The sequence below is a fragment of the Martes martes genome (assembly GCF_963455335.1).
Source record: "Martes martes genome assembly, chromosome: 3".
NCBI classification, from domain to species: domain Eukaryota; kingdom Metazoa; phylum Chordata; class Mammalia; order Carnivora; family Mustelidae; genus Martes; species Martes martes.
Window position 1 is genome coordinate 193130302 of NC_137890.1, and position 15992 is coordinate 193146293.

The following is a 15992-nucleotide window of genomic DNA, read 5'->3' on the forward strand; positions in this document are numbered from 1 at the left end:
AGTCAACTGTAGAAAGATAGTGTATAAATATTTGTCTGATACTCTCAGTTTATAACTGAGTATGAAGCTAGCTGAGCTGAATTAATGAGTTCCATAGCATACGATATGACTGAGTGCTAAAACTGAGAAACCAGGGGAGCAAAGCTCTATCTGAAATAACTCTACTGGTGTGATAATTCTCAAACATTTAGAAATGTCTGACCTATGCAAAAAAGTAGAAAGCCCTAAAGGGGGAAATAGACAAAACCACAATCCAAGAAGAGTGAACACATTTCTTTCAATGTGTTCATAATGGAGCAGACAGCTACTCAGTATAATAAGTACATATGTAGGGGCGCCTGGGTGGCTCAGTGGGTTAAAGCCTCTGCCTTCGGCTCGGGTCATGATCTCAGGGTCCTGGGATCGAGCCCCACATCGGGCTCTCTGCTCGGCGGGGAGCCTGCTTCCTCCTCTCTCTCTCTCTGCCTACTTGTGATCTGTGTCTGTCAAATAAATAAATAAAATCTTAAAAAAAATAAGTACATATGTATACACACATATTTTTCATGCGTGCACATAAGTGGAACATTGTCCACTAAACTTGATCCCATTAACATGTACTTAGTAATTGCAAATATGTTCATTTCATGTGTGCATGGGACATTTACGAAAATTGGCCATAAAATTAGTCTCAACATAAAAGGATTAATCTTACAGACTGTTCTCTGGATGCAAAGGAATTAAGCTAGCAATCAATAAAGGTAACTAGAAAATTCTGAAAGTTTGGAACATGCACTATGGCTGTGCCGTGAGGGTAGAGAAGGATTATTTTATTTATTTTTTTTTAAGATTTTATTTATTTATTTAACAGACAGAGATCACAAGTAGGCAGAGAGAAGGGGAAGCAGGCTCCCTGCTGAGCAGAGAGCCCGATGCGGGGCTTGATCCCAGGACCGTGGGATCATGACCTGAGCCGAAGGCAGAGGCTTAACCCACTGAGCCACCCAGGTGCCCCAGGATTACTTTAAATAGTATATAAATGCACCATAAACAAAAATAACAAATTAGACTTCAAAATTAAGACTTCTTTGCATTCCAAGACATCACTAAGAGTGAAAAGGCAAACCGCAGACTGGAAAATAAGTCTTAGAATGCAAGTATCCGACAGAGGAATCCTGTTTAGAATGTATAAAGAACTTCTGTAGTCCATACAAAAATCCAGTGCAAAAATGAACAGTAGATGAGAGTAGACATATCACAGGGATATCCAGATAACAAATATAACAAACATTCAACTGCATTAGTCAAGGAAGTGGAAATTAAAATCACAATGAAATACTAACATATACTCATTAAAATGGCTAAAATTATGAAAGACAAGTTCAAGTATTTTTGAGGATGGGGAATAACAAACTCATATAATGCTGGTGGAGTAGAAAATTGGTACTACTACTTTGGAAGATTGCCATTTAAAGAAATTTATTTATGTATTTTTTAAAATTTTTTTATTAATTATTTTTCTTAACATGTAATGTATTATTTGCTCCAGGGGTACAGGTCTGTGAATCAGCAGGCTTACAGACTTCACAGCACTCACCATATCGCATACCCTCCTCAATGTCCATAACCCCACCACCCTCTCCCTACCCTCCCCCCAGCAACTCTCAGTTTGTTTTGTGAGATTAAGAGTCTCTTATGGTTCGTCTCCCTCCCAATCCCATCTTGTGGAAAACTGTTATTTTTAAAAGTTAATTGAATTCGTTTCTTTTGACCCAGTAGTTTTACTCCCTGGTATATACCCACACAAAATGTGTGCACTTATGCACCAAAAGACACGCATGAGAATGGTCACTGAATCATTATTTGCAGTAGCCCAAAGCCAGAAAACCTAACTCGCTATTTATAGTAGAATAGATCAATAAGCTGTTTATTCGTCCAAAGGAATGCTGTACCGATGAAAAGTAATTGCTGCACACATGAATGAATCTCACACAGAGCTGGCAGAAAGATAAATAGTATATACTCTGTGATTCTAATTATATCGAGATAAAATCAGAAAGCGTAAATCTTGTTTTGTTGGAAGCCAGGGTAGTGGTTGCCTGAAGGATGGAGGGAGTAATGACTGACAGAGTACATAAAATAATTTCTGATAATTTTTATCTACATTCTGGCTACATGGGTGTGTTAACTTTGGGGTAATTCATTGGACTTACTTACCATTTGTTACTATTTGTGTATTTTTGAATGTGTATTATATATCAATTAAGAAAATTTTTTTAAAAAGCCAATTTGGCTGACCTGAGTGCAAAGTGAGGAAAGTAGAGAATTCCAAGATCACGGAGCTAGAAAGGGCCCAGGCCATGGCCTTGTCAGCCACAAAGAGTAATTTTGGTAATACTGTAATGGGAACTTACTGGAGAATTTGGGGCAGGAGAAAACCTTAACCAATATACACTTAATAATCTTACTTGGCTGCTGCATAGAGAATAGACTGTGGCAAGAACGGAAGCAGGGGCGCCAAGCCCAGGCAGGAGATCCTAGTGACTTCAACTAGGGTTGTAACAGTGGAGATGGGAACCAAGGATCCAAGGTATATTTTGGGGTCAGAGCTATAAAGACCAGTTCATAGATTAGATTAAGAAATTAGAAAGAGGATGATGCTGAGGTTTTTGGCCTGAGAAGCTGGGTGAATGGTGATGGTATTTACTGAGGGAGTAGCGCATTTAAGGAGGTATCGAGATTTACTTCTGATGTTTGAACATTGAGAAAAGTACTAGATGTTTAAGTGGAGGCATTAAGTAGGCAGCTAGATGTAAAATTCTAGAGAAATCAGGATGGCACAATGATTTAAATCGTTAATGTTATGGTGCTTGAGTTCCTGGGCTCTTGGAAGGCATCACACAGGAAGAGAATCCGGAATGAACCGAGTACAGGTGAGTGGAGTAGAGGGATGACCCCGATCATTGGTGGGGCAGATCGCATCTGCGTGTCAGGGAGAGGAGAAAGAGCAACTCCTGGGACGGAAGGAAGACCAGGCGAGTAGGTGCTCAAAGTCAGGTGTTTCCTGAAGTGGAGAGACGAGGCAGCTCCGCCGCATGCTGTGAGAGGCCCAGTTAGATGAGCAGAGATTCGAATAGTGGGTTCGGCGGGGTGCAGGGGGAGAGTGTTCGAGGAGAGTTAGGAATTAGAATGACATCTTACATTTGGGGAATGCGTCTGCACAGTGTAACCATTAATAGAATAAATGTGAAGACTTTGAAGGCTTTTTCGTCTAGCAAAGGGTTATGGTTAATGGTTAAAAAGTGTGTCACCAAAAAAAAAGTGTGTCACAGTAAATTTTGAAAGTTTCAAGGGGGACTTATTGTAAACAATCTATAGGGGTTCTTTTATATAAGATGCAAAAATTAGATCTGAATCTGCCGCAGAGGTCCTACATCCTTTTCAGTGCTGATCAGCGTTTATATTCTTAGTACCTTCAAGTGCGGTGGCTAGCTTTTTTTCCAGCCTTCCTCTTAATTAAAAGGTCTTCAAAATTGGCTCTTAATGGTACTTGTGTCAAGCATCTCTTATTCTGAAAGTTTGTTATTGATAAGTTCTTTCTAAAATCTTAGAGTCTTTGATTTCGTTCATTTTATCAGTTATGGGTGAAACAAAATGTATTATGTAATACAAGTTAACTGAATCTGTAGTTTCTACGTCAAAAAATACGGGGCTCGTAAGTTTCTTTGTCTTTTGATTTCAGGAGGTAGATAAAGCTGGGCTGTTAAGTGGCTCTCTTGCCAGACAAGGAATATTTCAGAAGATGTGATGGGGGGACTGGTCTGGATGAGCCGTGTTAGCAGGAAAAGGCATACAGGCAGCTTGTATTGTGTGATGCTGGAGCATGACAGGATGTAGATCTGGTTCTAATTGAAAATGTAGCCAGAGACTTTAATAACTGAAAAGAGCATGAACTCAAACAGATCCAGGAAAGAGAACAGGGCAGTTATCCGACAGGTGCGGAGATGAAACGGGAATCCACAGACAGAAATCGGCGGCGTTGCTAGTCTTCCTGGAAACCGAACTGCGAGCTGTGTCTGCTGCTTTCTCTAGGTTTGCTTTGTCCTCTGTGCCGTGCGCACTGGATGCAGCCTTCTCGGTTTGTTCACCGTCACCCTGTGTAACTTCTGCTCCAGCTTGGCCGTCGTGTCTTTTTCAGTTCAGAGTTCAAATGAGCTTTAAGCGTTGGCTGTCGTCGACTCACAGAAGCCCACTGTGTTTTAGTTTAAATACCTTAGAGTGAGAACCTTGCCTAGTGCACTTTTCGTTCTCTCCCTTTGTTCCCTGCGCCTTACAGTTCTGGTTAGCCTCGATTGGCTGCCCTTGGGTGCGCATCCCTAGTTCAGCCACTGCTCAGGGAAGGGCGAAATCTTTGGGTATATATAGGGCAATGATAGGGCAGACAGCGGCCTTCTCTCGTATGTCTTCCTCACTTTAAAATTTTATGAGTAATTGAAATTGTAAAGTCTTGGAATTTTGGAGGAAGGGCATGAAGGCCCTGTGGTTAGTGGAATAAGCAAACGTATGGGAGGTGAAGTCAGAGGTAGGCTGGCCATACTGTGCAGAGCCTTGTATGCCATGTGTAGAGTTTCAGGTGTGTTTGTGTGTCTCAGATAAGTGTCCACATTTGTTCAAATACGTATTAGAGATACATAGGGAAAAATCTGAAGGGTTACGTAAGAAATTAGTAATAACTGTTTCTCTGGAAAGAGGGAGGAGACTAGGATTGGGGTTGTGGTCAGATTTTACCTTTATATGTAAATATTTGGTAAAGGGGGATATAGCCATTGCTGTTTGTGGAATTCAGAGTTAATTAAAAGAGGTGGGCGGCAATGACCAGAGGAGGTTTGAAGCAGGGTCAGTCCATGAGGCCTGAAGATGTGCAGCCCCAGGGAGGCAGTTCTGAGCCCTAGGACTCAAAAGAAGAAAGTTGGAGAACTGGGGATCCAGTCAAACTCTTCTTAAGTTCTTAGCAGGACATTCCTGAGCATTAATAACTTGCAGCTACAATGTGATAAACTAAAAGTGGAGAGAATATGAACCAAGGACTTCTAAAATAATGTAATAAAGTAGTACTAAAAGTAGTAGTGCTTTCTTCATTAAAATTCACAAGATTTCCTAATCTTGAAGTATATACAGTTGAATTGGGGTCAGCGTTGTCAGTTGGCTGTGTCATAATAGAACTCCTATGACAGGGGCGCCTGGGTGGCTCAGTGGGTTAAGCCTCTGCCTTCGGCTCAGGTCATGATTCCGGGGTCCTGGAATCGAGCCCCGCATCGGGCTCTCTGCTCAGCGGGGAGCCTGCTTCCTCCTCTCTCTGTGCCTGCCTCTCTGCCTACTTGTGATCTCTCTGTGTCCAATAAATAAAATCTTTAAAAAAAAAAAAAAAAAAAAAAAAGAACTCCTATGACATGATATTTGCCTGTACGAAGACTATCAAACATTGTGGATTTAACTTATAAGTGTTGACACTAACAGATGTAGGTAGTGGCTGAAGAATTTTATTCATTTTCTTGTTTATTTACATGGTCTTCTAAAATTTAAGCTTAGTGTATATAGCATGTAAAATTTATAAGAAATGTGTGTGTGTTTTAGTGTTTCTTAAGAGGGTTTTAAAGTTTCAAGAACATTTATATTTTTATTATTCTTAAAGATTTTATTTTTAAGTGATCTCTAGCTTTTTACAAGTAATTTTTATAAGTTTATAAAATTTATAAGAAATCTGTGTGTGTTTTTGTGTCGTAAGAGGGTTTTAAAGTTTTAAGAACCTTTAAGTAATCTCTACACCCAACGTGGGAAAAGTTTCAAAAACTTTTAAATGGCTGAACTGAGTATGAAAACACTTGAAAGAGTTGATGAAATTGTGATGAAAGATTAAAAGAACCAGATAGAAATGAGGCCCTTTCTATTTAATGCTTAGAGAACTCTGAAGTGCCTGATACTGCTCTAAACACTTTATATGTTTTAACTCATTTAATACTATGCTGACAAAGACCACACTGGTTAAAAAGGATCAAGAATGAGAAGAACTAAAATAGTCTAACAGAAGTTCTGAGTAATGAGAAAAGAACGTAATACAGGGACTGCGTTCGTAGTGTGAGCACTGGTGTTAACTGGGTACTTTGTCGTCACGGGTATACCTCTAACTCATTTTACTCAACTGTGTTTTTCTCAAATATGTTTAATCGAAGACAGCTGTTGTTTTTCCTTTTCAGTGACGTTCAACAAAGTAGAGATAGACTTCCAGCCAAATCTTATTCTCTAAAACTTGGGTTTCATAATCAGTTTTTAAGAGGTTGTACATTTGACCCTGGTAAATGTTGTATCTGAGAAAAATGATGTTACTGATGTTAGGAACTGCATAATAAATGATGAAACGTGTGAATACGTGTGTTAATATGCTAGTCGAGGCCACTGGAATTAGCTAGAATAGCTTGGTTGTGCTCTTTTGATGACAGGTTCCACCTGTGACAACAGTCAGCGGTTCTGGGAACAGTCACTGTTCTGTCATGCCGTACTGGATTTGAAGTAGAGGGAAGGGGGAAGAGGATATTAAGCGAAACATGAAATGCTGATTGAAGACATCTTAGCTAAAACAGTCTATTCCAGATACCGGTGACACCCATGTATTTTTTGTCCAGCACTCCTGAAGTTATGTATTTTAGGGTTTTTCTCCAGTGTATCTCCTAAAAGAAATTCTTATAGAATGTAAATATAGTTTACTTGGTTTAAAATGTTTGTGTGTGTATGAGTTTGCATATACTTTTTACAGTATCTTTAAACAACTTTTTGCCTTATTTCCCTAGGGAGTTGGTCTCTCAGTTCATGGGCAGTTCCGAGTGGCTACTGAAAAGTCTCTTTTTGCGATGCCAGAAACAGCAATAGGTAAAACCCCCAATTTTTCATAATTACTTTTTTTTTAAATTTTTTATTTCTTTTCAGCGTAACAGTATTCATTGTTTTTTCACCACACCCAGTGCTCCATGCAATCCATGCCCTCCCTAATACCCACCACCTGGTTCCCCCAACCTCCCACCCCCCGCCCCTTCAAAACCCTCAGGTTGTTTTTCAGAGTCCATAGTCTCTCATGGTTCACCTCCCCTTCCAATTTCCCTCAACTCCCTTCTCCTTTCCATTTTATATACTTTTAGGATTATCTTTGGATGCATTTCAGATTACACTGTTGTTAAAGGAATTGATGGAATCTTACTGGGATACAGCAGTGAAAGAACCCTTAAAAAGAAATTAGGAAGATACCTGAAAGTTACATTAACTTAGTAATCGTTATCTGAAAACACAAAAGAAAAGAATATTTAACTGGCAACACTAACACACTGGTTGTTAATTTTACATAAAAGATTATTAGGAGAAAATGGTCTTGTTTTCAGATCTACAATCCATCTTGATTTTTTTTTTTTTTTTTTTTTGAAAGAGAGTGTGCCGGGGGTGGCGGGGTAGAGGGAGAGAGAATCCCAAGCAGGCTCCTTGCTCAGCTTGATCTCACATCCCTGAGACCATGACCTGAGCCAAAACCAGTAGTTGGACACTTAACCAACTGAGCCACCCAGGTGCCCCCATTTTGAAATTTTTGTGCGTGCTGTGAAATATGGATCGAAGATATAGATCAAATTTTATGATTCTGCACATAGAGATACCGGCATTCACACGTTACGTTTTGAAAAAGCTGTTGTTTCTCCACTGATGGCTTTTGTACCTTGATATGTGTTATATTGGTGCCAAAACTAGAGTCTTGATTACTGTTGCTTAATAGTAGAAATCAGGTAGCGATAATTCTCCCATTTTGTTGTTTTCCACAAGTTGTTTTAGCTATAAAGATCCTTCATATTTCAATATGAATTTCTGAGTCAGTTTGTCAATTTCAACTTAAAAAGCCTGATAGGATCTCTATTAGGATTGTCTAAAATTTAAGGAGAATTGACAACAATATAGAATCTTCGACCTGAGAGCAAGGTATATCTCCCATTTATTTAGGTCTTCTTTAATATCTCTAAGCCAAGTTTTGTAGTTTATAGGTCTTACATACCCTTTGTCAGATTTTTTCTTAACTATTTCATATTGTTTGTTACTATTCTAAAAATTCAGTTCTTTTAGTTACCAGTATAGAGAAATACCACTTATTTTTTTAATGAAGCATAATTGGCGTACAGTATCTTAGTTTGAGGTGTATGTCATAGTGATTCTGTACTTTTATGCATCACAGAATGATTCCCACGAGAAGTCTAGAGCCAACTGTCACCATACAAAGTTATTATATTGTTGACTATATTTCCTACACTGTAGATTTTATCTCCCTGACTTATCTATTTTATAAGTGAAAGTTTGTACTGCTTAATCTCCTTCATCTTTTTTTTTTTTTTTTAAAGATTTTTATTTATTTATTTGACAGACAGAGATCGCAAGTAGTCAGAGAGGCAGGCAGAGAGAGAGAGAGAGAGGAGGAAGCAGGCTCCCTGCGGAGCAGAGAGCCTGATGCGGGACTCGATCCCAGGACCCTGGGATCATGACCTGAGCCGAAGGCAGAGGCTTTAACCCACTGAGCCACCCAGGCGCCCCTAATCTCCTTCATCTGTTTTGCTTGCCCCCAATCCGTCCCCATTGTGGTGACCAAAAGTTTGTTTCTTATATGTGTGAGTCTGTTTCTGTTTTGTTTTGTTTTTTAGATTTGTTTTTAGATTCTACACATAAATGATTTATTTCACTTAGCATAATACCTCTAGCTCTATCCATACTGTTATAAATGGCAAGATTTCATTCCTTTTTTGTGGCAAAGTAATATGCCATTGTATATGCATGTATACCACATCTTTTTTATCCCTTCATCTGTTGATGGACACTTTGGTTGCTTCCATGTCTTGGTTAATGCTGCAGTGAACATAGCGGCAAATTTATTTCCCCGAATTGGTATTTTTATACACCCAGAAGCAAAATAGCTGGATAATGTGGTAGTTCTATTTTTAATTTTTTGAGGAACCCCTATACTTTCCCCAGTGGCTGCACCAATTTATATTCCCACCAGCAGTACGGGAGGGTTCCCTTTTGCCCACATCCTTACTAACAGTAGTTTTTGGCTTTTTTGAAGATAGCCAATCTGACAGGTGTGAGGTGATATCTCATTGTGGTTTTCTTTTAAAATTTTATTTCACTTTTTAAATTTTTAATTCCAATAAATTTTATGATAAAGTTAATTCCAATAAAGTTAATGTACAATGTTATATTAGTTTCAGGTGTATCATATGTTGACTTAACACTTCCATACATCACCCAGTATTTCAGTACTCAGCACAAGTAGCCTCCTAAATCCATCCCTAAAACCCACCAGTTATTTTATCCATCCCCCATCCACCTCCTCTCTGGTAACTACCAGTTTGTTCTCTGTAGTTGAGTCTGTTTCTTGGTTTGTCTCTCTCTCTCTCCTTTTCCTTTGCCCATTTGTTTTTTAAATTCCACATATGAGAAAACATACAGTACTTGTCTTTCTGTGACTCACTTATTTTGCTTAGCATTATACTCTCTAGCGCCATCCATGTCATTACAAATGGCAAGATTTCATTCCTTTTTATGGCTGAATATTCCTGTGTGTGTGTGTGTGTGTGTGTGTGATCTCTTTATCCATTCATCTATCGATGGACACTTGGGCTGCTTCCACAATTTGGCTATTGTAAATAATGCTGCTATAAACATAGGGGTACATATATCCCATCGAATTAGTGTTTTTGTATTTTGGGGGGTAAATACCCAGGAGTACAAATATTGGATTATAGGATAATTCTATTTTTAACTTTTTGAGGAACCTCCATACCGTTTTCCACAGTGGCTGTACCAGTTTGCATTCCTACCAACAGTGCAAGAGGGTTCCTTTTTCTCCGCATCCTTGCCAGCACTTGTTTCTTGTATTTTTTATTTTAACCATTCTGTGAGGTGGTATCTTATTGTAGTTTTGATTTGTATTTCCCTGATGATGAGTGATGTCGAGCATCTTTTCATGTGTCTGTTGGTCATCTGGATGTCTTCTTTGGAGAAATGTCCATTCATGTCTTCCCATTTTTAATAGGATTATTTGTTTCTTGGGGTGTTGAGTTGTATAAATTCTTCATATATTTTGGGTACTAATCCCTCATCACATATGTCATTTGCAAATATCCTCTCTCATTCAGTAGGTTGCCTATTAGTTTTGTTGATTATTTAAATGTCTTCTCCCATTTAGTAGGTTTCTTTCAGTTTTGTTGTTTCCTTCACTGTGCAGAAGCTTTTTATTTTGATGTAGTTCCAATAGTTTAATTTTTGCTTTTATTTCCCCTGCCTCAGGAGATATATCCAGAACAATGTTGTTATGGCTGATGTCAGAGAAATTACTGCCTGTGCTCTCTTGTAGGATTTTTATGGTTCAGGTCTTACATTTAGGTCCTTAATCCATTTTGAGTTTACTTTTGTGTGTGGTGTAGAAAGTGGTCCTGTTTCATTCTTTTGTGTGTTGCTGTCCAGTTTTCCTAATACCACTTATTAAAGAGACTGTCTTTTCCCCCATTGTATTTTTTCCTCCATTCTTGTAGATAAATTGACCATTTATGTGTGGTTTTATTTCTGGGCTCTCTATACTATTGCATTGATCTATGTGTCTGTTGGTGTGTGAGTACCATACTGTTTTAATTTGTATAGTTTTGTAGTACAGTTTGAAATCAAGGAGCATGATACAACTTGTTGAATTATATGGATGTTGAATTATATGATACAATTATCTTTCAGAGTTTCCCTCTTATATGACTTTGTCTTTCTCCTGCTGCTTTTAAGATTCTTTATTTTTAAGTTTTGCTACTTTTAATTATTATGTCTTGGTGTGGATCTCTTTGGGTTCATCTTGTTTGGGACTTTCTTTGATTTTAGGACCTGGATGTCTGTTTCCTTTCCTGGGTTAGGGAAGTTTTCGGCCATTATTTCCTCAAATAAGTTTTCTGCCTCTTTCTCTCTCTTCTCCTAGGGCCCCTATAATGTATATATATGTACACTTGATGTTTTCATCTCTAAAGCTCCCCTCATTTAAAAAATTTTTTTTCTTTTTGTTGTTATGATTAGGTAATTTCTACTGTTCTTTTTTTTTTTTTTAAAGATTTTATTTATTTATTTGACAGAGATCACAAGTAGGCAGAAAGGCAGGCAGAGAGAGGCTCACCACTGAGCAGAGAGCCCGATGTGGGGCTCGATCCCTGGACCCTGGGATCATGACCTGAGCTGAAGGCAGAGGCTTTAATCCACTGAGCCATCCAGGCACCCCAGTTTCTACTATTCTATCTGCCAAATGCTGATTTGTCCTTCTGTATCATTTCAGTTATTTTTCACCTCTGGTTCTTGTATTTTCTCTTTGTTGAAGTTCCTTCATTCTTTTCTTAAGTGCAGTGAGCATCTTTATGACTCATACTTTGAAATCTTTATCAGGTGCTTTACCTGATAAATTACTTACCTCTGTTTCCTTAAGGTTCCCCCTCCCCCAGGATTTTTTCTTCTTTCTTTGGAACATCTTCCTCGGTCTCTCATTTTGTTTGACTTTCTGTGTTTGTTTCCGTGCATCAGAATAGCTACCTACCTCTCTCAGTCTTGAAGGCGTGACCTTGAGCAGGAGTATCCTCTGTGTAGACTGGTAAGCCTGGCAGCCTTGGCTAGTTGGAGCTGGAGCAGGGCTGGGCTGAGTGTGCTGCTCTGGGGTTACCTTGACAGGACACCTGGGGCTGGGGTGGGCACCTTCGGCAGACAGATAAGAGTGTGGGCGAGGGGTCTGAGACTTGCTAGGGCGGTCCTAGTAGGTTGGCTAGAGTGGCCAGACCCTGCTCCTGTCTGCACTGTGAAGGTGGATTTGTTGGTTGGGGGGCGGGGGCGGTGAGGGAGGGTGGAATGTAAAATGTGACGCCTGTTGGCTCCTCTGACCCCAGAGAGTTCCAGCAGTTCCCTGCCCATTTGGTGGATGCTGTAGGGTTAGTAAGTGGATTTTCTTCACTTACATTCTAATTGCTCTTTAAACAGCTGTGTTTGTTTCGTTGGTTTTTTTTTTCCCCACTGTGGGTGAGTTTGTGCAGGGGCCCCTCAGTGATGTCCCTCCTTACCGTAAGGCATTACATTGGGAATGGTGTTCCCATGGTTACTGTCTGTATCTCTGTCTCTCCTGCTGTTGTGTATGTGGTTCCCCCATAATTTTTTTGTGCAGAAGCTGTTCAGTTAGTTCTTTTTCAACAGGAATTACTCTACATGTAGATGTAGATTTACTGTGTCTGTGGGAGAAGGTGAATTCAGGATCTTCCTAAGCCGCCATCTTGGACTGCCACCTGAAGGACGGTTGATTGTGTATTGACTTTGTGGCCTACAAACTTCCTAAACTCATTTATTAGTTCTAGTAGATTTTTTTTGTAGATTATATTTTTTATATAAATAATTACATCATTTACAAATAAAGTCACTTTTACATTTTCCTTTCTAATCTGGATACTCTTTATTTTTCTTGCCTTAATACCCTGGGTAGAACTCGCAATACAGTGTTGAACAGAGGTGAGTGTGGGCGTTTTTGCCTTGTTCTTGATCTTAGGGAAAACAGTCCTTCAATTAAGTGGGAAGTTAAGTGTAAGTTTTTCGTAGTTACCCTTTATCAGGATGAAGATGTTTTCTTCTATTCCGGAATTGCTGAGGGTTTTTATTAGGAATGGATTTTGAATCTAAAAAGCCAAAACTTATTCTGCATCAGTTGAAGTGATTATTGGTTTTTCTTTTTTAGTTTGTTAATGGTGAATTGCTTTGACTGATTTTTCAACATTAAACTAGCCTTGGATTCCAGGGATAAATCTCACTCGGGTATGAGGTGTTATACTTTTTATATGTTGTTAGGTTTGATATACTCAATTTTATTTGGAATTTTTGCATCTGTGTTCATGAAAGACATTGGTCTGTGGTTTTCTTGTAATGTCCTTGCTTCCTTCTGGTATGGGGGTAATGCTGGCATCTTTTTCTGGAGGAATATCTGTAGAATTGGTATAATTTTTTCTGTGTTTGGTAGAATTCATCAGTGAAACCATCTAGACCTGAAATTTTCTTTGGCAGAAGGTTTTCAACTATAAATTGAAATTCTTTAATATATGTAGGGCTTTTCAAATTATCTATTTCTTGTACAGACTTAGGTAGGGTGTATCTTTTAAGAAATTTGTCCAATTTAGGGGTGCCTGGGTGGCTCAGTGGGTTAAAGCCTCTGCCTTCGGCTCAGGTCATGATCCCAGGGTCCTGGGATCGAGCCCCACATCGGGCTCTCTGCTCAGCAGGGAGCCTGCTTCCTCCTCTCTCAGCCTGCTTCTCTGTGATCTCCGTCTGTCAAATAAATAAATAAAATCTTAAAAAAAAAAAGAAAAGAAATTTGTCCAACTTATTAGCATAATGTTTTTCATAAAGTGAAAACTTCTTGTTGGGGACACAACTCAGTCCATAAAAGGGATTTATCAGCATATAGATGTTATCTAGAGCCATAATGCTAAGGAATTGTGTGTGTAGGAATGGCCTAAGATCAAGGCTAGGCATAGCAGCATGTAGAGGTCAGGCAGAGGAAGTAGACCCAGCAAGGGGGAATGGAAAGAAGCAGCCATTGAGACAGGGGCAAAAAGAATGTACTACCCGGAACAGAGGAACATATTTCAGGACAGAATGTGTTTTCACTTGGGCAGAGGGCTACTGAGGCTGTGGGGCAGGTAGTATATAATTGGGGAACTGAAAGAAGAACAGAGTGGCTGGAATGTAGTAAATGAGTAGTAAGAGATATGCTTGAAAAAGTGGGGGCCTTGAAGACTCTGATAAAGTATTGGTTTTAATCTAAGAGAAATAGTTATGGAAGAGTTTTAAGCAGTAGAAGGCAAAACTCTTATCAATATCTTTGTTATTAAAAAGATCACTCTGGCTAGTGTATGGAGAAATTTCAGGAGAAGGAATCAGTAGGTCATAATCACTGGGGCATGTTAAAAGGGTGGTATGAGAAGGTGTCAAAACTGGATGGTTGTGCACTTTTTTGAGGTAAGTGATACTAGAAGAGAGATGATAGGAGTTGGGAGAAGTCATGAATTCAAATTTAGAACTATCTTGTTTGAGGTGCTACGAGATACTTACAGTAGAATGCTGCTAATTTTTTAAAGTCTAGGAATGTTTTGGCAAGTAGAACTGGAAAAAATTTGGGTGCTTGTATTTTTATCTCAGTTTCATTAAATGAAGCAATCTTAGATATCTGGATTATAAAACTAGAGGATCACAGTTATTTAAGGACCTCTTAAATACAAAGAAGTCATATACTGGCATGTATTTGCATATATGCTATTTTCAATTGTTACCAGTAGAGGGAATAAGGGAATTAAAAAAAAAGAAAAGTGGGTAAGAAAAGAGTAAATGCAAGTGATTTTATTAAGTATAAACATTCTTGGTGTAGGACTAAAGATTATTGCATCACTTTAAATATCTTGAATGCTAGGGAGGAGTCAATATAGCGGAGGAGTAGCAGACTGAGATGACCTCAGGTAGCAGATCAGCTAGGTAGTTTATCAAACCATTCCGAACACCTACAAATCCAACAGGGGGTCGAAGAGAAGAAGAGCAGCAATTCTAGAAACAGAAAATTGACCACTTTCTGAAAGGTAGGACTTGTGGAGAAGTGAATCCAAAGCGACGGGAAGGTAGACCACAGGTGGTTGGGGGGGGCTGGCTCCTGGCAAGCGGCGGAGCAACAGAGCACAAAATCAGGACTTTTAAAAGTCTGCTCCACCGAGGGACATTGTTCCAGAGGCTAAGCCAGAGTGGAGCCCTAGCGGGGAGTGTGGTCTCAGGTCCTACGGGGTCACCGAAGGATCGGGGGTATCTGAGTGCCGCAGAGCTCACAGGTATTAGAGCAGGGAAGCCGGCTACAGATATGGAGCCCAGGAGTGAGCTCTCTGCTTGGGGTTGCCTTAAACTGTGATCCATGGCACAGTCAGGCCACTGTTCCTTGAGCAGGGATCCCACAAGTGGCAGATACAGGGAGACCTCCCAGGAAGAGCAGCAGTGACCTGCTGGGTTTGGAGACTCCAGGCGGGGCTGTGTGCCAGAGACAGAAACACAGGTCACAGCCTGGGGGAGCTCAGAGCGTGGCCGGAGGCCAGGAAGACGGGAGTGATTGAGCGCTTTTCTCCAAGGGTGTGAGGAGCAGGGCCCCGAGCTCTCCACTCCTCCAGGCCGGAGAGTGGGAGGCCACCTTTTCATTCCCATCATCTAGAATTCTACGGAAAGCGGAAAGCATTCAGGGAACAAAAGCTCCCGAGAGGGAACCTGAGCAGATTACTTAGCCCGGCCCCTGGCAAGGGTGGTTCAGTTCTGCCTCTCAGGCAAAGATACTTGAGAATCACTACAACAGGCCCCTCCCCCAGAAGATCAGCAAGAAATCCAGCCAAGACCAAACTCACTTATCAAGGAGAACAGTGGAATTTCAGAGGAGGAGAAAGCAAAGCATGGAATTCATGGCTTTCTCCCCATGATTCTTTAGTCTTGCAAAGTTAATTAATTTTTTTTAATTTTATTTTTTTTCTTATTCTAATTTTTTTAAACTTTTACCCTTTCCTCTTTTAACGTTTTGAAACTAGTTTATCTTAACAGTAGCCTTCATAAGAAATAAAAATCTTTTTGAACCTTCATTATTATAGTCATAGTTTATCCTTCATGTATCTAACTTTATTTTTTGTATACACATAGAATTTTTTCCTTCTAAAAAATTTTGGAATACAACTTCTTCTAATAGATCAAAATATACCCTAAATCTAGCACAGGACTTTGTTCTAGTCTCCAGCCTAAGCAAATTCTCTCCACTTTCTTTTTCTTTCTTTTCCCAACCAATTTATCTTATCAACTCCTTTTTTAGAATTTTTTTAAAATTTTCATCTTTGCAGTCATATTCCATTCCTTCACCATATTTACCT

General features: G+C 39.5%; 1 protein-coding gene across 3 annotated transcripts in view; it reads left to right on the top strand.

Moving 5' to 3' along the window:
* The window catches only part of HIBCH (3-hydroxyisobutyryl-CoA hydrolase), a 110804-nt gene that overhangs the window by 53749 nt on the left and 41063 nt on the right, over positions 1 to 15992 (top strand). For all 3 annotated transcript variants that reach the window (XM_080799086.1, XM_080799087.1, XM_080799085.1), the window contains exon 7: positions 6825 to 6903. In XM_080799086.1, the coding sequence (XP_080655212.1) occupies positions 6825 to 6903 (79 nt within the window). The remainder of the gene's footprint in view (positions 1 to 6824; positions 6904 to 15992) is intronic.